The sequence below is a fragment of the Rana temporaria genome, chromosome 4 (genome assembly GCF_905171775.1).
Source record: "Rana temporaria chromosome 4, aRanTem1.1, whole genome shotgun sequence".
NCBI lineage: Eukaryota > Metazoa > Chordata > Amphibia > Anura > Ranidae > Rana > Rana temporaria.
In genome coordinates, this window is record NC_053492.1 from 222,624,641 (window position 1) to 222,649,606 (window position 24,966).

Sequence of the window (24,966 nt, forward strand, 5' to 3'; positions counted from 1 at the left end):
AGAGGGGATATGATTTAAATTTACAAATACCGTACTGGTCACCCCACAATAGGGCTAAAACTTTTTTGCGGAAGGGAGTTTAACAAGACACATGGCCACTCATTAAAATTAGAAGAAAAGAGGTTTGACCTTAAAGCGGAGCTCCACCCTAAAGTGGAACTCCCGCTGATCGGAACCCTCCCCCCTCTGGTGTCACATTTGACACCTTTCAGGGGGGAGGGGGTTGCAGATACCTGTCTAAAGACAGGTATTTGCCCCGACTTCCAGCCACACAGTCTCGGGTAAACTGCGGGCATGACGTCACCTCCCCCCCCCCCCGTTGTGTTCTGGGAACACTCGGCTCCCAGAACACAGGGGAGCCAATCGGCAGGCGTATCGCGACTTGCGAATGTGCCGTAGGGAACCGGGCAGTGAAGCCGGAGCACTTCACTTCCTGGTTCCCTCACCGAGGATGGCGGGGGGCAGCAGAGTGACGAGTGATCTGCTGCGGACGACACTGGACTCCCGGACAGGTAAGTGTCCTAATATTAAAAGTCAACGGCTGCAGTATTTGTAGCTGCTGGCTTTTAATATATTTTTGTTCAGTGGACATCCGCTTTAAACTTTGTAGAGGGTTCTCTACTGTAAGAGCGGCAAGGATGTGGTCTCAGTGGAGGGGCATCGATATTAGCACCCGAACGGCCACAAAATACAGGGATATACAATGTAATAATGACATATAATCACACACATAGGTTGGACTTGATGTACGTGTGTCTTTTTTCAACCTCACCTACTATGTACTATGTAAGGTACTTTTTCTTTAGGATATTTTACAAGCATACTGAGAAGAAATGTATGACACCATCGTAGAAGCCTGTTTCTTATATACACATTTGCAATATATCACTAATAAGAACCATTTCTGCCTACTTGAATTTACTATACAAGATTTTGTCATTGTGGCTATTTGACAAAAAAATAAGCTTTTATTTTTAAAATATTTTTTTTTTATATTATTTTAATGTTGTGTAGCATTTTCTGCAAAATAAACACAGTAGTTATACTTCTTAATTAAATATGACTAATTATTCACTGATCAACTGTCTAAGCAGAAATATGTTTAAACATATTAGGGAATCATATACTCTCTGCATGATTGTTGGACTAGGTTTTTCAGTGATCCTTGCTATGCACTACCATTCCCTTTTCTGCATTCTCTTTACCACTTAAGATCCGGACCAATATGCAGGTTAAAGTGGAGGTTCGGCCAATTTTTTTTTTTAAAAGCCAGCAGCTACAAATACGGCAGCTGCTGACTTTAAAAAAATGGACACTTACCTGTCCAGCGCGCCCACGATGTCAGCAACCGAAGCTGAGCAATCGCTCGGTCCTCAGCTGCTTCCGCCGCAATCCTCGGTGAGAGAATCAGGAAGTGAAGCCTTGCGGCTTCACTGCCCAAATCCCTACTGCGCATGCGCGGGGATCGTGGCGCTCCGTCACTGGTCCCCGCTCTCTCCTGGGAACAGTGTTTTTCAGAAGACAGCGGGGGGGATGACGTGCCAGGCTAGATTCCCCGCTGGGATCTGAACCCGGAAGTGGTGCAAATACATGTCTCAGACAGGTATCTGCACCCCCTCCCCCTGAAAGGTGTCAAATGTGACACCGGAGGGGGGGGAGGGATCCAAAAAGCAGAGGTTCACTTTTTGTGTGAACCTCCGCTTTAAGGACCTTGCCCCTTTTTGCCATTCGGCACTGCATCGCTTTAAATGACTATTGCGCGGTCGTGAGACATGGCTCCCAAACAAAATTGGCGTCCTTTTTTCCCACAAATAGAGCTTTCTTTTGGTGGTATTTGATCACCTCTGCGTTTTTTATTTTTTGCTCTATAAACCTAAATAGAGTGACAATTTTGAAACTGTTTGCTCTAATAAATATCCCCAAAAAATATATTAAAAAAATGTTTTTCCTCAGTTTAGGCTGATACGTATTCTACCTATTTTTGGTAAAAGAATCGCAATAACTGTTTATCGATTGGTTTGCACAAAATGTATAGCGTTTACAAAACAGGGGATAGTTTTATGGCAATTTAATTAATATTGTTTTTCTTACTGCTACTCTGCGATCAACGATTTTTTCCGTGACTGCAACATTATGGCGGACACATCGGACACTTTTGAGACATTTTTGGAACCATTGTCATTTTCACAGCGAAAAGTGCTATAAAAATGGACTGATTACTGTGAAAAATTACAATTGCAGTGAAGGGGTTAACCACTAGGGGGTGCTGTAGGGGTTAAGTGTGACCTCATGTGCGTTTCTAACTGTAGGGGGGTGGGGCTGGACGTGTGACGTCAGTGATCGTCTTTTCCTATATCAGGGAACAGACGATCACTGACATTGCCACAGAGAAGAACGGGGAAGGTTTGATTACACTCACCTCTCCCGGTTCTTCAGCACCGCGGGCGCGTTCACAGAGCTTCGGACCAGGTCGCAAGTGTGCCGCCGGAGGCGTGCTCGCGACCCATGGCTGGGCTCTTAAAGGGGACGTATATATACGTCCATGTGCCCAGCTGTGCCATTCTGCCGACGTATATCGTCGTGCGGCGGTCCATAAGTGGTTAATGTAAAATAAAGAAGAAATCCAACATTATCACCATAGCAGGTATGCAGACCCAGTAACTCAAGAGCAGAGATGTTATTAGTTGGGTCTCCTAGGGAGAGAAAAAAAATGTCAGATGGTCTACCTCTCTCCAGCATCTACCAAACACACTAACCAGTTCAGAGAAGACTAAACTTTGATAAGGAATACAGGGCCATTTTATTACTTAACATCTAATGTCAGCATTCAAATTTGAAAAACATTTTATTCCTAAAATTTTACAAATAACAAAGGAACACCACTTGCTTAACCACTTGCTTACTGGGCACTTAAACCCCCTTCCTGCCCAGACCAATTTCCAGCTTTCAGCACTGTCGCACTTTGAATGACAATTGGCAGTCATGCTACACTGTTTCCAAATGAAATTGTTATAATTTTTTTCACACAGATAGAGTTTTTTTTGGTGGTATTTAATCACTGCTGGGGTTTTTATTTTTTGATAAACAAATGCTTAGGTTGCACTAATGGGCACTGATGGGCTGCACTGATGAGCACTGATAGGCTTCACTGATAGAGACAGAAAAGATGGCATTGATGGGCACTGATAAGGCAGCACTGATGAGGCGGCACTGATGAGGCGGCCCTAATGGGCCCTGATAGGTGGCATTTATGGGTGGCACTGATGGGTGGCACTGAAGAGCACTGATGGGCAACACTGAAGGGCACTGATATGTGTCACTGATGATTAGCACTGATAGATGGCAGTGATGGGCACTGACAGGTAGCACTGATGGGCACTGATAGGTGGCACTGGTCAACACTAGTAGGTAACACTGATAGGCAGTACTGGTGGTGGCATATTTATAGGTGGCGCTGTGGGCACTGATACAGAGATTAGAAGGGTCAAGGGATTTTTAAAGATATTTTTCTGCTTATAAAGAATATGTAAATACCAAAATGCTCATGGAATAAGCACATGTAAACCTTAAAGCCTAACTCCGTGTTTACTTTCATTTGAAATCAGGGGTCAAGTCCTGGGGAAAAAAGTTTGGGAACCCCCACCCAAGATCCACTCCCCCACAAAAAAAAAAAAAAAAATGATACGCTCATATGCATAATTACTAAACCGCATGTTTTCTTTTTTTTTCCGATCCACTGTACCTTAGTAATCCTTGATGTTACCGACCGCTTCCTGTATATGGATTCATCGGGTGGTTTGTGGGTATTCCGTCACTTCCTCGATGCCGCAATGTTGCTTCTTTCTAAATCCCGCGATAACTCGCGGCAGACCTCCGCAATGTCTCCTGGGAACAATGACAAAAGCTCCCAGAAGACATTGCGGCATCGAGGAAGTGACGGAATACCTGCACACTACCCGATGAATCCATATACAGGAAGCGGCCGGTAACATAAAAGATTACTAAGGTTCGCCTGCCCCTGACAGTGACTTGAGCTGGGCATCGCCGCTTAGTGAGAGATTTGCTCGGGCGGCTTGGTTGCTCTCGGCAGGAGGAACAGAGTTCCTGCTGTGAAAAAAGTGCAGGAACTCCGTTCCCACGCGTTCCCGCAGGACTTGAGCCCTGCCTAGAGCCAAATGGCTCAAAAAACGATTTCCTTTACTAACTAATGTGACTATGGTCAGTTTGACCAAAACAACCTATTTAAGATGAAAGTAAACATAGGGTTAGGCTTTAATTATTGACTTTTTAACATTAATATAATAATCATCATAATCAATATTTACAATGTTATCATGACTTGTGTATACATACTAGCATCTATTTAAATCAAAATATCCTTATAATAAACTTCAAGTAGCGCTGCAAGTGTTTAAGTATTTAATGTTCTCAATGGCAGCTTTATTTTGCAAAGTAACCAAGCATATAAAAAAGAAAGATTCTCATGCAATCTTTCTGTTGGATGTATGTGCCAAGGACTGCTGGATAATTTTTTCTTACTTTTCTGCATAATGCACTAAGCCTCACAGTACATGGAATGATTTCCATGCCAGTGATCAGTATTTTTCATTGTACATGCCTGTCCATTTCACTTTCATTTCATTTCCTCCCCAAAGGGATGGACTGTAGCAATATCCAATTTTGTTCATTCTCTTCCTTTGCTGTTTCCAGCAGATTTTTTTTTGCTTAACAATTCAGATGAAAGACTGAAAGCTATATGTCTTTATAATTCTAATATACCCAATGTCCTTGTGACGAAAGTAGTGCTGCATTAATGAATACTGTTCATATTCTTACAGTAGATATTGTAGATATTATTATTCAGGACTTATTAAAAAATGATGATGGATCTTATTAACACTATTTTGCAGAATTACATATAATAATGTATTGTATTTTATAGAACTAGGTACTTAGAAATTGGGTATATGTATTATTCATATATCACTCTGGCTTAGCTTTATTTTATAGACGTCTTTAGGCAATGTGGCACTGGCATCTCTCGGTCTTTTCCATTGGTTTAGTCTGTGGTTGGAATCAGAAGAGTGTTGTCTTTTAAGCAGACCAATCTTTAAATTACATTATTGTATGCAGTTTAGTAGCATCCACAAATCCAGAATATTGCTGCACTTCTTGGTATCTTTATTGAATCATTAACAGGAATGACAGGGACGCTAAAAAATGGCATGTTTTGTGCTAAATTCAGTGCTTACTCAAACCTCATATACACATACATGAATAATAAATAAATCCTGGTATCTATCTATCTATCTATCTATCTATCTATCTATCTATATATATATATATATATATATATATATATATATATATATATATATATATATATATATATAGATATAGATATATATATATAGATATAGATAGATCTATATATTTATATATATATATCCAGGGCTTTTTTTCAGGGGGAACTTGGGGGAACTCAGTTCCACCACCTCTGGCTCAGACCCTTTGGTGCCTGCTCACCACAATCACTTGTAAACACAGAAGTCTGGTTTCTGTGTTTACAAGTGACAGCTCTGCACTCTGTATGTAACCACCCTGAACTCTGTGCTCTGTATGTAATGCAATCCTGGTATTTAATGCCCCTTTAAGACCCTTCTACGGTTTGTGAAATCTGAACGGGTCATGGTTGAGTTCCTGCACCTATTTTCTGAGGAAAAAAGCTCTGTATATATCTATATCTATATAGATATAGATATATATACATATGTATGTATATATACCGGTATATATATATATATAGGCGCATCTAATACAATTTGAATATCATCAAAAAAGTTAATTTATTTCAGTAATTCAATTCAAAAAGTGAAACTCATATATTTTATATAGAGCGATATGTTTCAAGCATTTCTTTCTTTTAATTTTGATTGTTATGGCTTATAGCTACTGAAAACCCAAAACTCAGTATCTCAGAAAATGTGAATGTTACATAAGACCCATAATTAAAAGGGACTTTTAATACAGAAATGTTGGCTTACTGAAAAGTATGTCCATGCACAGTATAGTATGCACTCAATATGTGGTCGGGGCTCCTTTTGCATAAATTACTGCATCAATGTGATATGGCATGGAGGCGATCAGCCTCTGGCACTGCTGAGGTGTTATGGAAGCCCAGTTCGCAGTGATAGTGGCTTTCAGCTCATCTGCATTGTTGAGTCTTGTGTCTCTCATCTTTCTCCTAACAATAACCAACAGTGTCCCTATGGGGTTTAGGTCAGGCAAATTTTATGGTCAATCAAACGCAGTGATACCATGATCATTAAACCAGGAACTGGTACTTTTGGGAGTGTGGGCAGGTGCCAAGTCCTGCTGAAAAATGAAATTAACATTTCCATAAAGCTGGTCATTAGAGGAAAGCGTTAAGGGCTCTAGAATTTTCTGGTAGAGGGCTGCATTGACTATGGACTTGATAAAACACAGTGGACCAACACCAGCAGGTGACATGGCTTCTCAAATCATCACTGACTGTGGAAACTTCACACTGGACTTTATGCAACTTGCCTCCCAACTCTTCCTTCAGACTCTGGGACTTTGATTTTCAAATGAAATGCAAAAGTTTCCACAGTCAGTGATGATTTGGGGAGCCATACCATCTGCTGGTGTTGGTCCACTGTGTTATATCAAGTCCAAAGTCAGTGCAGCCCTCTACCAGGAAATTATAGAGCAATTCATGCTTCCCTCTGCTGACCAGCTTTATGGAGATGCTGATCTTATTTTCCATATGACACAGGTAAGCATGGTTTGCCAATTAAACAATTAACCAATAAATCAATTAGAAATCAATTAGAATATCATTCCCACTACACATGTCATATAACACATACATCCAAAAACGAAAACATCTCTTAATCACAAACAGAATAAGCCACACAAAACTCCTCCAACCTGTCACCCGCCAACACAGATCCAGCAGCAACTGCTGGATAACTATTCAGGAGATCACAGGGAAGGAGACAGTCAGGAAACTACAACAGGACGCCCTCACAAACTAAGTACACATAATGTCACAATCTGAGAGGTACACATGATGCTGTTTCTTTCTCCAACAGACTCTGTAGCTAACAAGCCATTCACAGTACGCCAGACATACAACCATTTGGGAAATTACAAAATATGTTGAGTGAAACAAAATACCCAAAAATTCAAAAACACCTGTATGCAGTTTGTTAGTAGTAAGTGATATTTCATCTTCTCTGCAGTGAAGCTTCAAAAGCTGTGACAAATGTAATCCTATTAACACCTATATTATTACCAGACTAGTATAATATTACTAAATACACTTTAATCGTTTATTGCTACCACAAATAATTTTTTAATAAAGCAGTGATTAGCACACATCATTCAGTGACAGCAAAAGTGGAAATAGCATTCAGTTTATCAGAATTTGGTCTATCCAACCTGTTGAGGCAGGAGGGATATTGTCAGGTCACCTGTGGCCAGGTGACAAGTGCACACCGTTGGGGTCAGGGATGCACCACAGGGTAGTGAAACCTATGACCGACTGCTGCGATAAGAGAGGAAGTGTGAACCCAAGATCGTCCAGGGCGCGGAGTCTAAGACCCAGCTTTGTGTTTACCAGAGCCTCTAGTGGTGAGAATGGCCTTCGCCGCAGCTGGATCCAGGTTGCGACCCCTTGGATCCCCTAGGTCATGCTCCGCAGGGAGAGAGGGGAAGCAGCAAGCAGCCAAGCGGTAGTGATGGGTAAGCCGAGGTCGGGCAACAGGCAGACAGGGGTAACCAAGGGACAGGCAAAAGGTCAAGATCACAGGCAAACAGGAGAAGTCAGGGACAAGCCAAAAACGGTACACAGGAAGATAATCGTAGCACACTGCAGACAGAGATGGAAAATTGTAATATCTCGTGCCAAAAAAATTATATATTAATGTAGTAGACTACACAAAAATAATAAGTAAGCAGCTCCCCTAAAATTGAGACCTCAGTCAAAGGTCAAAAATTGAATAGTGTAGATATGTGGAGGGGCGCTAGAACTAAATAATAAGTGAATAAATTCTACCTAAACGTTAAGTAATACCTGAACAGTATTAATAATGTAAGATGGTCCGTCTGAACCAACAATAGCATACAAGTGAACATAAACACAATTTGGAGTGAATACAAAAGAAATATGATAAATAAATAAATAAATAAATAAATGTATATAGTCCATTCATAAGTGTTCTTGTCAGATTGAACTGAATAAACAATGCTGGAAATTCAATGTGAGAGATGTCCACCTCCACCAAGAAGATCCCCCAAAAGTGCGCTAATGGATTGCCTCTTACAACAAGGTATTGACCTAATTGGTTAGAAAAGGTCAAATAAAGCAGTTGGTCACTAAACCAGTTCCAAGATTCAGCTAAGCGGCTTTAAGTTTCCTAAGTTCAAGCACTCTCATATTGGACAAAGAGAGAGAGGGAAACCACCATAGTGAAGTATTTGTCTACTATGAGAAAGCTGTGGATGCCTGTAGTCTCCAAAGAATCCACAGGAGGGCACTGTAACAAGAGCCGCTATAAGATGCTCCTTCCTCTAACGAGTAAACGGACATTCGTTAAAAACAGATGTTTTTACAACATTTTGTATTGTAAATAATTTGTATACAGTATTTATATAGCCATAACAGTTTATGCAATGCATTACAATTACATTTATTTTTGAATAAAAATGCTGGAAAACAAAATGCATAATTATAATAAGCAGACGTAAGTACAAAACAAGAGAATAAATAAATGAATGACAAAGTGATAAACCATAATGAATAACCTTCCCAATGCTACCCCAACAATAAAGTTTTAGCTAGCGTTTGGCTCCAGTCCAATAATTTTTAGCACAAATCTCCTTAATATCCAGTTACTTGTATCATTTTCTTTTGTATTTTTGTACAGTCCTGCGCATTCCCTGTTTGATTTGTATATCCCCTGATGAAGCTATTAGGCGAAACATGTTGGGTTAATATACAAATTTTAATTCTCTGCCAAAACTTGAACGTTTGTGTTTTGACCACCTGCACTATGAATATGTTGAATATCTCTGAACAACTTAGCTCTGTTGTACTTTTTTAACGCTATTCTCATTAAAATTATAAAAATTATATTTAATATGTGGTTTATATTATTATTTGTAAGCACCGCAACAATCCATTTTCCCTTTTTACCGTATACAATTGACTATCTGGGATGAGGTGCTAATTAAAGTGGTGTTCTACCATTAGCCGGACATACTTAATACAAATGTGTATTCACAATTGAACACACCTACTGGATAAAATTCACAATGTAAAACTGATAAATACAAAGCAACACTTAAGATTGGTTTCCTTCAACACTTTTTATGTTCTTCTTTACAACAGCTATTGACAGGAATAGTTAAGAGTTGTCAGTGATGACTATACGTGTTTTTTATTTTTTGAAATTTTTTGTGATTACAAAAGTGAGTCATCTTTTGCCAGTTTGATTATTTGTGTCACGTGTCTTGAACAGTGATATTTGTTGTCAGATATGATTACATGGCTGTAGTTTAATCATGCTTTTTTTAGATTAGTTCTACAATTTGTTTTCTATCAATAATGAAAAAGAAAATGCTGCTGGTTTTAAAATTCACCATCAGAAGAGAGTCTGTACAAATATGTAATTTAAAAAAATATTAAGCTGTCTTGGTTACTCTAAATATTGCAGGTTAGATTGCTTGATGTTTAACCAAATGATAGTTACTTGATAGAATACCTACTTAAAATTAGCTAGTTATTGCTGTTACCAAGATACACAAGTTAATGCCACAGAGGATTATTAAAAAGCCTGAACAGGAGCCCCAGTCTTTACAATTTGTCTAATATAGTTAGACACACTGGGGTAGTGTACTCTGACTCTGCTAGTGCCGTTACACTCATTTTCCCCAGAGCTTAGTGAATATAGTGAAGCTTCACTTTGTAAAGAATACCCAATCAGGTGCAAGATTTTTTTTAAAAATTGTATTTTTGCTTGCACAGATGATGAAAATCATCAAACCCTTACCGCATTTACTAAGCTCTGGGAAAAATGAATGCACCTGCACTTGCAGAGGGCAATTGTAGTTTCAAAGTGCACAATCTTTTAGCCTTTAGTAAAACCACCCCAGTATTTTCCTTTTCGGGTTCTTTCACACGGGCGGACCGTATGTCCACTTTTTCATCCATCTGTGTACGGATGAAAAAGAGACATACATTGATCCCTATGAGATTGCGGGTGTCAGCGGATGAACATCCGCTGACACCCGATCTCATGCGATCCGTGTTCATCCGATCCCCCCATAGGGGAGAGCGAAGAAAAGACAGGGCGGTCCCTGCACAGTGTGCGGGGACCGCCCTGTCATCCGCCGGCGGAGGTTCACGGGGCGGATCAACACGAATCCGTCCCGTGTGAAAGAGGCCTTGAGTAAACTGAGTGATCTACAAGCTCAGGTAATAGATAAAACAGCAGAGGGTATAAGGAAACGTACATTTTTTTATTTTATTTTTTATCAGACATCTACCATATTATGACAGTTCTGGCAGTTGCCTTACCAAGAGTCACCTAGAAACATAAGGCAGCTGGTGTCAGGTCCCTCGATCTAATCAAATTCATAATGCTTCACTAGAACAAACATATTGAATTGATATTTTAGCTCCAAGTCGAAAAAATCGGAGCTGCAGTAAATGGTAGTTAGATAATACTTTGAGTATTCTTGGTGCTAAGGTTTTGCCATGCATCTTAGATGGCTCAATATGTTTGGTGTAAGAAAGGTAGGTAAAGAGGGATTGGATTAGTGTTAGGGGTTAGGTTAGAGTAAAGCTTAGCTAATAGTTGCAAGTTAAGGCCATGGTTAAAAGTTAGTGGTTATTTTTTAGGTTACATGGTAAAGTGTTAAAAGATTTGGGTAGCTGGGCTAAGAGTTAAAGAGGAACTCCCCCCCCACATTGTTTTTTTTCCCCTTACCATTTTTCTGCTGGTTTAGTTAAATAGTTAGTTAAATATATATATAGCCGCTATGTTCAACAGTGTGTATGCAATCATAGTGCTCTAATTACCAAAATAAAATAATTAACATCAAAGTAATTAAATTGTGCATTCACAAAACACATGTACATGTGAGTGAAATGTTACCCAACACAAATCCCTAAGTACACTCTTCACACATATTGCCTTGAATGCTAAATTAAATAATTAATAACAAATTAATTAGATTGTGCATCCACATAAAAACATGTACATGAAATTGTTGAAACCGCTGAACGTTAGCTAAATAAAAATACTATATAAAATGGTTATTAACAAATAAGTTGAATTATGCATCCACATACATGCATGTACATAAAAATATTAAAACCATAAAATGTTCCCAAAAGAAAGTGGGTGTGTGCTCATTCACAGTCCCAGTGATGATAGTCTTAAACTATCCCTCTAAAATGTAGATAATCAACACTGCCTGGTGATACAAGCTAAATGCTTACCAAAGCGCCATAACCTATACAAACTGAATGGTCATAACTCACACAGGAATATGTCTGCCTACTACAAAGATCAGCTGTTTTGCCCTCTGGACTTCCAGCTCAAAAGGGATATGTGTAAACACAAAAGCAAGGACATTACAATAGTGCAGATTGTCAGAAAATCGCAAGGGCCTTTGGGGGATAATGAGGTTGACTTACTAAAGACAAATATACTGTGCACTAGAAGTGCACTGCAAGTTGCTGCAGTTGCTCTAGATCTGAGGGAAGCTCTGGAGAGAGGGGGAGCTCTGCTGAATTCTTTCATCCAATCATGTGCAAGCAAAAATTCAGTTTTTTATTTTCCATGCATGTTCCCATAAGATCTAGAGTAACTGCACTTGCAGTGCACAGACTATTTACCTCTCGTAAATCAACCCCGTAGTGTTTCCAAGCTCTATGCACAGTATAGCAGTAAGGTCTGTGTGGGAAATACACTTTCTACTGGAGGGGTGGTTATATTTAAAGAGAAAATTCTAAGCTTGAAACCAAATGGATATTGTATAAACCGTAAATACTCAAGTATAAGCCAAGTTTTTCAGCCCTTTTTTTTAGGCTGAACATTCCCCCCTCGGCTTATACTCGAGTCTATACTTCTGACTGTGTACCAGATTATTGTGCAGAGTCAGACGGCGGGGGGCGTCCATTGTTGAAAAGTCGCCTTCCTCCTCGCTCTGTTCCATGATAGACGGAACACTTAGTTTCCCAGCAGACACTGAATTCAGTGTTCCGCCTATCACAGATGTCCTCTTGTCCTCTTGGATGAAAGGATAAAAGGACGTTTGTAATAGGCCTAATCGACTTTTTAACCAAGGACACCCGCTGTCTGACTCTGCATGTCACCATAATCAGGTACACAGTCAGGAGTATAGAATCAGGTATTGCGATTGGCAAGGCTGCAATGGGCACAGTGAGGTGAGGTTGCAATGGGCACAGTGAGGTTGCAATGGGCACAGTGAGGTTGCAATGGGCACAGTGAGGCGTGCAAATGGGCAGAGTGAAGCTGAAAATGGGCATTGTTGACCCTCTTTTCTGCTTACAGTAGCTGCTGCATTCTGCTGCATTCTGACCCTAGGTTTATACTCGAGTCAATACATTTTCCCAGTTTTTTGTGGTAAAATTAGGGGCCTCGGCTTATATTCAGGTCGGCTTATACTCGAGTATATGCGGTAATTTTAGGGTGTTCACCCCACATTAGCTTAAAACTGAGTGTAATGTAAATGCTTTTATTGATAATAGTACTGTATGTATTATAGTATGTAAAAACATATATTTTTTTTAGAATTGAATGTACAGATTTAACAATGGTGCCAAAACATAAATGATTGATGCACCACACATGGCAAAAAATGTTAGCTGATGACCTAATACCCTATAACTCCTGAACCCTCTGCACTTAGTTAGCCCTAGGTGTTACTAGAATTATTCTATTTGGGAGTAGGTGAGGCCCAAAAGACAGTTATGTTATATTTACATCAATAGTATGCTAGATTTTATAGCAGAAGAATGTTTTTTTATTCTCTGCAAGAAGCAAGAACTAAAGATCCAAAACTGGTTTATTTTTAATCATCAGCTTCATACTGACAAGCAGGGATTAGCCAAAAGTACCTGGGATTGGTTCAAGTACTTTCTGCTAATTACTGTAGTTTGGTTGCCAAACCTAAACCCTATTCAAATTAATAGAAACAGAATCTTAGAAACCAGTAATGGCAGTTTTCTAGGCTAATAGGCAAGATTTTCAAACAGAGGCACGATGGCTGAACACTGCCCTGATGGATAAGTACCAGAAAAAAAAAATCCATTTAGTGGGAAGCAGAAATGTAAATAATGCTTAAAGTGAAACATCAAAAAAATTTAGGGCCAGATTCACAAAAGAGATATGACGGCGTATCTCCTGATACGCCGTCGTATCTCTGTGTTAGGGCCGTCCTAACTATGCGACTGATTCATAGCTAGCACTAAGATCCGACAGGTGTAATTGAACTACACTGTCGGATCTTAAGGATGCAATTCTAGGCCTGCCGCTAGGTGGCGAGGCCATTGCGGTCGGCGTAGAATATGCAAATGACTAGTTACGGCGATCCCCAAATGTCCGCGCTGCCCGTCGATCTAACTTTACGTTGTTTCCGTCGAGTTACGCGTGTAAAATTAGGGCTGAGCCCTAGTTGTCCTAAGCCATGTTAAGTATGGTTGTCGTTCCCGCGTCGAAATTTAAAAAACAACGTCGTTTGCGTAAGTCATCCATGAATGGCGCTGGACGCCATTTACGGTAACGTCAAAACAAATGACGTCCGTGCGACGTCATTTAGCGCAATGCACGTCGGGTAATTTACCCGACGGAGCATGCGCAGTACGTTCGGCGCGGGAATGGTGCATTTGAATTGGGCGGGCTTGCGCCGAGCGCATTTACGATACACCGCCGCAAGTTTACAGGTAAGAGTTCTGAGAATCAGGCACTTACGCTGTAAACCTGCGGCGGTGTAACGTAAATCACATACGTTACGCTGCCCAGGAGCAACGTAATTCTATGTGAATCTGGCCCTTAATGCTTGCCTACATGCTATATTCCACTGCGGGTCCCGTGAGAAGTCATTCACAGTGAGCGATCAGATGGGCAGTCATGATTGACAAGAATGTGCAACTCTGGATAACAAAGAATGTTTTTTTAAATGAAGGACTTGTCGAAGTGTGACTGTTTATGTACTTTACTTTTTGTGCACTATGTATCCCTTTTTCCTACACATGGGGGTTGGTATCTGGGGACCCCTTATTTTTAAATTGGGCTTATAGATTGTATTAATCCTCCTACCCACCAACCCCAGGTACCCCTATGGCCTAGTATGGTTTTGGTTTTGGGGGATGCACGCTAATCCCCCCATTTTTTTGGACAGCAAGGCTACATGCTGTATTAATGTCTGGTATTGATTTAGGGGGGGACCCATCGTTATTTTTCTTGCTTTGTTGCATGGGGTTTTTCAATTTTCCCCATTTGTTTTTTGTGGGATCCCCCATCCACAACCTATAGGGACTGGTATGGATTTTGAAGGGAAACCCGTGCCTTTGTTTGTACATGTCAGCAATGACCCACCATTTTTTTTTTAGCTTAATGGGATAGATCAGGATGACTTATCGGCTGTTAGGCAACTCGCGGCTATTGGCTCCCTAAAGCCCTGTACACACGATCGGATATCTGATGGAATCTAATCTGATGGATTTTTTTGTCGGATATCCAATGAAGCTGACTTTCATCAGTCTTGCCTACACACCATCAGTCAAAAATCTGACCGTGCCAAAACACGGTGACGTAAAACACTACGATGTGCTGAGAAAAATGAAGTTCAATGCTTCCGAGTATGCCTCGACTTGATTCTGAGCATGCATGGATTTTTGACTGATGGACTTCCACACAGACAATCGTTTTTTCTATCGTTTTTTTATCCATAGGAAAAATTTTAAACATTTCTATTTTTTCTTACCGATGGAAAACAAACCGATGGGGCCCACACATGATCGGTTTGTCCGATGAAAACAGTCCATCGGTCTGTTTTCATCGGACAAACCGATCGTGTGTACAGGGCTTAACGACCAGCCTAGTAGTAATTCCAATGTATGCATTTCACCTACCCCCACAGCTGGAGGTTTAGTCTGGCCAAAAATACATTTAGTTTGGCCATCTATTACATTCTGAACTTGTATATTTGAAACAAACCCTTGTTTAGCCTGAATACAAAGCTCAGCCCTGCTATCTAGCATGTAGATATAGTACATGGTTAGTTGGAAAATTGTGTATGCATTATTAAAAGTTTGAAAATATGTTTACAAGAATTAAAGATTTATCATGCTTACTGGGTTATTCTCAACCCTTTTATCATGTTCAGGTTTTAAAAAGCAAGAGGGTGCATCTATTTGTGTGGTCAGACAGAACGTAAAGGTGTGACAAGCATGGCCATGATAATGATAAACATTGCTTTTCTACATTCCTATCCAGAAATACTATCTCTCTCCTCACTGTCTTACTTTTTATGTATTAATGTTTAACTGTCATAATAGAATACAGTATTGTCAAATGTTTAGCAAGGAAGCTGGGGAGCAACATTATTAATCAATGAATGATAATAACATTAAACAAAAGTATCATTATAATTTATCTAATTAATTGCATCCGAAAGTTGTTATTGGATTACTTTTACACCACAATTAAAATGTATCTGACCAATTACATCATTCAATATTAGTGGTATAATAATGGTATCTTTGTGTACTCTGAGGAAATGCTGTGTGGTAATAATGTTATTTTTATTTTTTTCAGAGTACTTTAAAGCCATACTGTGTTCTTTGGGATGACTCAAAATCGTAAGTGCTAAATGGACTTTATTTTGAAATTATGTATTTTTTTGCTTTTCCCAACCCTAATGCCCTGTACACACAATCTGATATCTGATGGAATCTAAACCGATGGATTTTTCCATCAGATATCCAATGAAGCTGACTTTCATCAGTCTTGCCTACACACCATCGGTTAAAAATCCGATCGTGTCCAACGAGGTGACGTAAAACACTACGACATGCTGAGAAAAATGAAGTTCAATGCTTCCGAGCATGCGTTAAATTGATTCTGAGCATGCGTGGATTTTTGACCGATGGATTTCCCCACAGACGATCGTTTTCTTCTATCTGTTTTTTAACCATAAGAAAAATTTAAAAAGGTTCTATTTTTTTTCAACAAAGGGAAAAAAAACAAAGGGGCCCACTCACGATTGGTTCGTCCGATGAAAACGGTCCATCGGTTCGTTTTCATCAGACGAACCGATCGTGTGCACAGGGCATAAGGGTTCATTCACACAAATTTTGACCTCTGAAGAGTGACACATTTCTAAGGCAGCAAAAAAAGTTTTACTGCACACTCTGAAAAGGTGTATAAGTGATTAAAGAAGATGATCCTGAAAAGTCCTCCTATGTGTCTGACATTCCCTTTTTTTGACTGTTTGTGTAACCCACTGTAGGTTCAATACTATATCTCCATGTTTATGGTCTTCCGACTGATGACCAAATACTCACAGGCCCAACTCCATATCACTATATATATCCCCCACCACAGGAAGCACCGCTGACCAAAAAGGAACAATGTGCTACACCTTATTAACCCATACATTACCAGGCATAAACCCCAAGAACATATGAAAAGAAAAACAAAAAAAATTGTAGGCACATAACTATAGCCAAAGATAGCCCACTTTACTGCTCCAGGACCTGGGGTTGGGAGGAACCCCATTATTGATAAAACATTTATTTTTTACTGAAAACTAAATCAGTTCCCTCAGTACTTGAGGGTGGGAAGAAGTGCTACTAGGCAAGCTGTTAAACATAGAAAAGCTGTGTAAATACAAAGATAGCACGCATCCAGTACTAGATTATTAAGGGTTACAGAGGCGGCTGAATCTCTAGTTATTTATCCACCTGTTCAAGCTAAGAGGTAATGAGTATTGTTTTTTAACTGGCTTAGCATTGTAGCTGTTTTGTCTGAATACTAAACTATTGTAAAGAAAAGGGAGGCTGTAGTGGACTGTAATGGCATCGTATGAGCAACTGATGGACAGTCAAAATTATAATATAAAAATGTTTTTATTACAAAGTAGTAAAAATTCCATAGCATTTACAATAAAATATTGATCGTGACAACCATAAATCAGCTTATCATTGACATTGTACTACCAATGATGTATACAAAACATCAATAATTGTGCAGTGTATATAAAAAAGGGAATATTGGACACACATTTATACACCTTTTCAGAGTGCGCAGTAAAATATATATTTTTTAACTGCCTTAGCAAGGTAGATGTACTGTCCTATTGTTCTGCAAAAAAAGCCACAGTTTTAAGGGTCTGAAGGTGAAGGTGGTAAATGTCCTAATGTGGTGAAGCTTCACTTTGTAAACAGTACCCAATCAGGTTCAAGGCAAAAATAAACACATTTTTGCGTTCATGCTATTAGATGATGGAAATCAGCAGAGCTTCACCACATGCACTAAACTCTGGGAAAAATGTGTTCAACTGCACTTGCAAAGTGACAAGTCTCTTTGCCTTTATTAAATCAACCCCACTGTGTGCAGGAACATTAACAATTATCAAACCATATAAAATATTGCGATGATCATTAATACTGATACATCTTTTTTTTTTCCTTTTACTGAATACTAGACCACATGTTTCAGAACTAGCTTGCTGTGACAAAGGTCTGAGAGGAATTCGAATTTATACTAAGGCCTTTTAATCTGAAATGCAAAAAAAAAAAAATGAATTCCCTGCACTGCTGCCTTCCTCTTCCATTACAATGTATATTTACAGAACTGGTTCCTAGTAGTGTACAAACTATGAGAACAGCTCTCCTGCTACTTGTTTCCTATATAGTCACATTTTTATTAGGGTGCATGACACTATTGTCTCAGCTGACACACTAAGAGATTTCTGAGAGGCAACATCAAAATTGTACTATGAGGCCCTAAGATCTAAAACTACATCCCTGACAACAACAATGTTGAGTTATAAAAGGAGTAGACAATAGGTACCAAGAAAAGTAAAGCTGTGTTTACTTCAAGCATCCAGTCTTGTGCACAGCAAAGGTTTATGAAGCTTCGCTAAGTAAACATTGGGGGTTATTTACGAAAGACAAATCCACTTTGCACTACAAGTGCATACTACAAGTGCAAAGTGCACTTGAAATTGCACTAAAAGTGCACTTGTATGTTCAGTCGCTGTAAATCTGAGGGGTAGATCTGAAATGAGGAGAAGCTCTGCTGATTTTATCATCCAATCATGTGCAAGCTAAAATGCTGTTTTTTATTTTCCTTGCATATCCCCCTCGGATCTACAGAGACTGCACTTCCAAGTGTACTTTCAGTGCAATTTCAAGTGCACTTTGCACTTGTAGTTTGCACTTGTAGTGCAAAGTGGATTTGCCTTTAGTAAATAAGCCCCATATATTTAACATTCCTGAATGTGTATTTATTTATTTTGCTTTTGGCTTTTAAATGCTTTTTTTCTGAAGGTTAAATCTCACTTAATAGTCAATAAAGTGCATAGCATTGATTTAGATATGTGGAAAGGAAAGGCATTTTTACTCTGGTAATTAGAAAATCTGAAACATTAATTAAAAAACAAAATTCAAAGAAAAAAAGCTAAACTGTATTTTTTCCTCAGTACAATGCACAACAACAAACAGATTTTTTTTTCCATGTGTTGGCAACTGTACATGCTTGCTTTCTCTCAGTAACATGGACATAGTTTGTTCTGTTGGCAATTTACTGGCATAGCAAAACTAGAAAGTACATTCTGTTTGCTGGCAAGTGTACGAAGCGATCTATCAAGTGGCTGTAGTCAACTGTGTAGTATTGAAAATTACAATTTTTGCAATGAAAAGTCATTAGGATTGAAAAAAATGTCACAAATACATATATCTGAATATGAATTAGGACAAAACTTTTCAAGCAATATACATTTTATTTTTATAAAGTTACATAATAAATGCTATCACATATATTAGTTTCATAATACATACAGTGTTTGAGATGAGATGATGCATATTATGGGCCAGATCCACAGCCAGCCGCCGTAACTTATCTTTTCCCATTTAAGTTACACTGCCGGAAAATTTCTACCTAAGTGCCCGATCCACAAAGCACTTACCTAGAAATTTTTGGTGTGTAACTTAAATTCCGCCGGCGCAAGGCGTTCCTATTCAAATGGGGGCGAGTCCCATTTAAATTAGGAGCGCTCCCGCGCCGGACGTACTGCGCATGCTCGTGACGTAATTTTCCCGACGTGCATAGCGCGAAATTACGTTACGTCGAGCTTCGTGAATCGCGCCGGGTCAAAAAAATTGCGTCGGGAAAAAATAAATAAATAAATAACAGCGTCGCGGGTAAGAAGGGTCTACTTTTACAAGGTGTAAACAGTTTACACTTTGTAAAAGCAGCCCTAATTTTACACATGCAACTTAATACTTACGGAGAAAAAACGAAGCGTAAAAGCTTCGTGGATCTCCGTAAGTGCTAATTTGCATACCCGAAGCGGCATTTCGACACGAAATGCCCCCAGCGGCGAATGCAGGACTGCATCCTAAGATCCGGCAGTGTAAGTCCCTTACACATGTCGGATCTTCTGCCTATCTTTTGGAAACTGATTCTGTGGATCAGTTCCAAAGATAGAAACAGGGATATGACGGCGTATCAGTAGATACGCCGGCGTATCCCTTTTGAGGATCTGGCCCTATGTTCTTTCTTATACATTCATACATGAGAAGTTTTACGACTGAGAACCCTTTAGTCTACTGATATATATATATATATATATATATATATATATATATATATATATATATATATATATATATATATATATATATATATATATATATATATATATATATATATATATATATATATATATATACACTATATTGCCAAAAGTATTGGTGCCTTTACACGCAAATGAACTTTATTGGCATCCCAGTCTTAGTCCGTAGGGTTCAATATTGAGTTGGCCCACTCTTTGCAGCTATAACTGCCTCAACTCTTCTGGGAAAGCTGTCCACAAGGTTTAGAAGTGTCTCTATGGAAATGTTTGACCGTTCTTTCAAAAGTGCATTTGTGAGGTCGGGCACTGATGTTGGATAAGAAGGCCTGGCTCACAGTCTCCTCTCTAATTCATCCCAAAGGTGTTCTATCAGATTGAGGTCAAGACTCTGTGAAGGCCAGTCAAGTTCCTCCATCCCAAACTTACTTATCCATGTCTTTATGGACCTTGCTTTGTGCACTGGTGCGCAGTCATGTGGGAACATGATTTGGACCAGTGCACAAAGCAAGGTCCATAAAGACACGGATGAATGCGTTTTGGGTGGAGGAACTTTCCTGGCATTCACCTCAACCGGATAGAACAACTTTGGCATGAATTTTAGCAGAGACTGTGAGCCAGGCCTTCTCATCCAACATCAGTGCCTCACCTCACAAATGCACTTCTGGAAGAATGGTCAAACATTCACATAGACACACTTGTAAACCTTGTGGACAGCTTTTCCAGAAAAGTTTAAGCTTATGGACTAAGACTGGAATGCCATTAAAGTTCATGTGCGTGTAATGCCAGGTGTCCCAATACTTTTGGAAATATGGTGTATATATGTTTCACATTTGTAGTTTCATAAAAAAAAATTATTGATATAAAAACAAAATAAAATCCATGTGACATCATGACATGGTTAGTTAAAAACAGTCAAACATTTTCTAAATTCCACAAATACATCTAATCCCTAAAAGCTTATCTCCTGACAAACAAACTAATGCGTAATAGACTAGACATGTACATTTGTTTTCTTCCAAAATACATTTTCGTCCGAATTTAAGGTATTTTCGTTATCGTTTTAACAAACGAAAACAAATGCTCAGAATTCAAAATCCGAAAAGATCCGACATAAAAAAATGCTTTATTTTCATTTTTGTTGCTACAACAGTTCGATATAGATAGGAGATTCGACATGACGCTGATAATAGCAATCTGTGTCTATCAAACCTGCGGTCGATTGTGCCTAACCTTAACTCTATTAGTCCAAGATTATTCTACATAGAGAGGAAAGATTTGACATAGAGAGAAAAGATTTGACGTTATAGAGACAGGGTTGGGTTAGACTATTCGACATAAACAACAAAGATTAGACGAAGCAGAGAAAAACATACAAATGTTGAATCTGTCATTGAAGGCTTATGGTGTCTGTCGAAAGTTCTAAGAATATTCGACAAGCAGCTAAACTGTACGACCCTGCAATTGTACATTTCCGGTCAAATGCTCGGCCCATAGGCTATAGAATAATTTGAATGTTGGTTGACTAGTAATAATAATCTATAAATGTGATTATTACTAGTGTCATAATACATTAGAATTCTTCTATAGCTTGTAGGTGGAACATTCGACCGTAAATGTACAATTGCGGCATTGTACAGTTTAGCTGCTCCGTCGAATCTTCTTAGAACATTCGACGGACACCATGAGCCTTCAATGAGAGATTCGACCCTAATTAATACGGATTTTCGGACAAATTCATTTTTTAACGAAATAAAATAAATAAAAAACGAATTTCGCGAATAACTAAATAAATGTATTTTTTTACGAAAAAGAAATTCAGAAACAAAATATTTCAGTGTGCACGTGTCTATAATAGACTACCTCCATTCAATGTTATAATGTGGAGAAAATCCCTTAGAAGATAAACACAGATCTTTACATAATTTTCATCTGTTGATGACATGGTAAGGATACCAGGAAGGATTTGTCACAAATAGAAAACTAGGTTGTCACCTTTCTGTGGGGTGTAATCCAAATTTCTGTGATAAAATGCACCTTGAAACAGATTCAATATTTACACCCACATAAGCTGTCTCTTGAGTTGAAACGTGTCTTGTTTACAAAACGTAGGATGATTATTCTTCCTCACTATTATTAAAGGTTTAAACTAACTGTTCTTAGAACCCTGATGACATTCGATCACAAAACTAAGTAGGAAAGGTTTTTTATGTAAAATGCAAATGTGTAGAAGCTAGAAGTTTGCATTTGGTATAAAGATAATAGATTTGTCCGTGTTGAAGTTTTACAAGTCTGATAACTGTTTCTTAGTGTATCAATTAGAGTAACTGTGAGGGCATTTTAATGTGCTTGTTTAAATTGCACATTTTCTTCATCAATCCACATGTCTAGCTGAAAGTGATACTGTGCAGTTTTTGAACCATTTCAATTTCTTCTTATTGGAAATGTAAATTATTCTGGAGTTCTCAGGGGATAACTAATCTATACAGTCAAGTGTTCAGCTCCAGCACTCAGCATTTTCTGACTAAGACAGTTTAGCTAGATGGTTCATTTTCTGGGTTGTGCACTATAATATGTGATTAATACTTGATTCACTGTCATATTTGTAGTAACTGTTATATGTTATTATTCATTGATTGCCGGTCATAGTTTAAGTAAATATATATTTACTGCTTTTTTTTTTTAATACGCATAATAAAAAGTTGTAGAAATCTGAATAGGTTTAATATAACTTTAAAAATTATCTATTTACAAAAACACGTTTCTCTCTTTATAACTTATTATAAATAATTCATATTTTACTGATCTGACAGCACTAAACATAACTTGGGGCTGCAGCCCTTTTTGCACATTACCAATTCTTTTGGCACTGTTTTACTGCATAAGAAGGTCTCTTTTGTTGTTCTTCATTTACCCAGCGCATTTACCACTAGAGGCTTGCACATGTATTTCAATATGAACTTAACTTATTATTATTATATTATTGTTATCTTATATTAACTTACTAGCCCTTCCCTGGCTAATTGTGACCCCGTATACTTCTACCTTTTTAAACTTTTACCTATTTAAAATGTTATTTTAATATAGACATCACCTGAGTCTGCTTTTCATGCCTCTTGATGGCGCCTTTTCCAGGATTGGGAACTGGTAATCCAGCAGAGCAGACATGGACCTGTCATCCATCTACTCAGTGGGGATCATCAGAGAGATACCCTGCTGAGCTGGCGGATCCACTGGCGAGCCACGCCAGTGTGAAAGGGGCCTTAAGGAGCATCAGCAGACTCCTGTCAGCATGTTCTTTTTCAGCACAGGTGCACGCAGCATTCCTGGTTAATTCCTAGTGCTGTACCTTCTACACCTTTGTAAATGCTACCATTCAAGAGGCTGATTCCAAATGGGATTTGCTAACTACTTTTAGAAAAACATAAACAGTATAATTCTTTAAATTAACGTATTACTGCATTTGTTAGTGGTTTTTTTTTTCTGTTTGGAGTTCAGACTTAAGTTTAGGCTCCACTTACTGAATAATTAAAGTACCCAGTTAATGTTATTCAACCAGAACACTGATGCAAGTACAGTTCTATCTGGGTTCAACAGTCCTCATTAGTCCTGGTCAGCTTCAGAAGAAACACAATGGGTGTTCACTTTTTCCCCAGAGCTTAGCAGATTTGATAAAATTTCACTTTGCAAAGAATACCCAATCGCATGCAAAGAAAGTTAAAAAAACATGATTGGATGATGGAAGTCAGCAGAGCTCCACCTCATTCATTAAGCTCTGTGGAAAATTGCCATGCAAAGTGCAACTTCCCTTGAGAAGTTAACAGTCTTACCTTTATTAAATCAACCCCTTTTCCTTATATGAGAGTTTTATTTTTGTGTAAATTTCTAAGGGAGCATTGCTTCAAGTCTCCATATATATACTTTTGTACGACGATAGAAAAAAAAATCAGTTGTAAAAGTAGTGCATGAGGAGTAAGTAGATATCACAATCACTTATGCAGCAAGGTCCATATAGTATATTTCCTATAAATTACTGTGAACTCTAATAAAACATTTTGAAAATGTTGTGTTCATAAACAAACTAATAACAACTTTAATACTGATTGCTGAGTTGATATGTGATGTGCATTACCATAACTCTTTGTAATGTTTTAGTCTTTTAGAAGTAAATCAGTTAGGGTTTCCAAAAATATTAGTATCCTTTATTATTTATTTATAATGTGTTATGAAACTTGCAAGACTCTGTATCATTCGATTTCAAATTAAACAACAAACGATGTACTAAATCTTTAAAATGATGCATGGTGAGTAAGACCTTATTGGAAACTACCCATACTTACAGTGTAATTTGATTAAATAATCCCATAGCATGGGAATGTTAAGATGCAATTGGCGTTTTCCTGAAGCGCTTGGCAATAAATAAGCACATTTTCCTTCTTCAATATGCCAAAACACTTTGATAACATGAAGTTATGATCACATGAACTTACAGCAAACTTATGATACTATGAAATAGCTTGACACTTAATATATAAAGTAATTATTTGTGTTCAGTTTGCAAGGTTATAAAACATTCAGAGACAACATTTTTTATCTTGCATAATGTCATTTGCTCTTCTCAATATGCTTTTTTTGATTGGTTTTGTCTAGCAACACAGACTCAGTGCCAGGACTTCTAAACAGTTTAATTTCAAGTGATTGAATTAGTCTAATACGTTATATAAATAGGGCTGTTTTTTTTTAGAATAACTTTACCCGGCAATTTCCCTAGCATAATTGAAAATATAGTGTGCATGTGTTGTAATCAGTAAGAATACTGTAGCAAAATAATTTAAATCATAGTGTGCCTATTACATGTGCCAATATTAGAAAATTATAATACTATTGTAAAACAGAGACAGAGTTAGTGTGTTTTGCAGAAGTATAGTTTAATAATTGTTAACTGTGATTCTGCATATAAGTTGTTTTTCCTTAGAATAAATTACAGTACTTAAAGCGCTGGTTCACCTTCAATAACAACATTCTAGCATTAAATTAAGCATAGTAGCG

At 38.3% G+C, this 24,966-nt stretch overlaps 1 protein-coding gene across 4 annotated transcripts in view; it reads left to right on the top strand.

Moving 5' to 3' along the window:
- ADGRB3 (adhesion G protein-coupled receptor B3) overlaps positions 1 to 24,966 on the top strand; it is a 1,023,178-nt gene that overhangs the window by 682,513 nt on the left and 315,699 nt on the right. For all 4 annotated transcript variants that reach the window (XM_040349908.1, XM_040349906.1, XM_040349909.1 and 1 more), the window contains one exon: positions 15,876 to 15,919. In XM_040349908.1, coding sequence (XP_040205842.1) covers positions 15,876 to 15,919 — 44 coding nt within the window. The remainder of the gene's footprint in view (positions 1 to 15,875; positions 15,920 to 24,966) is intronic.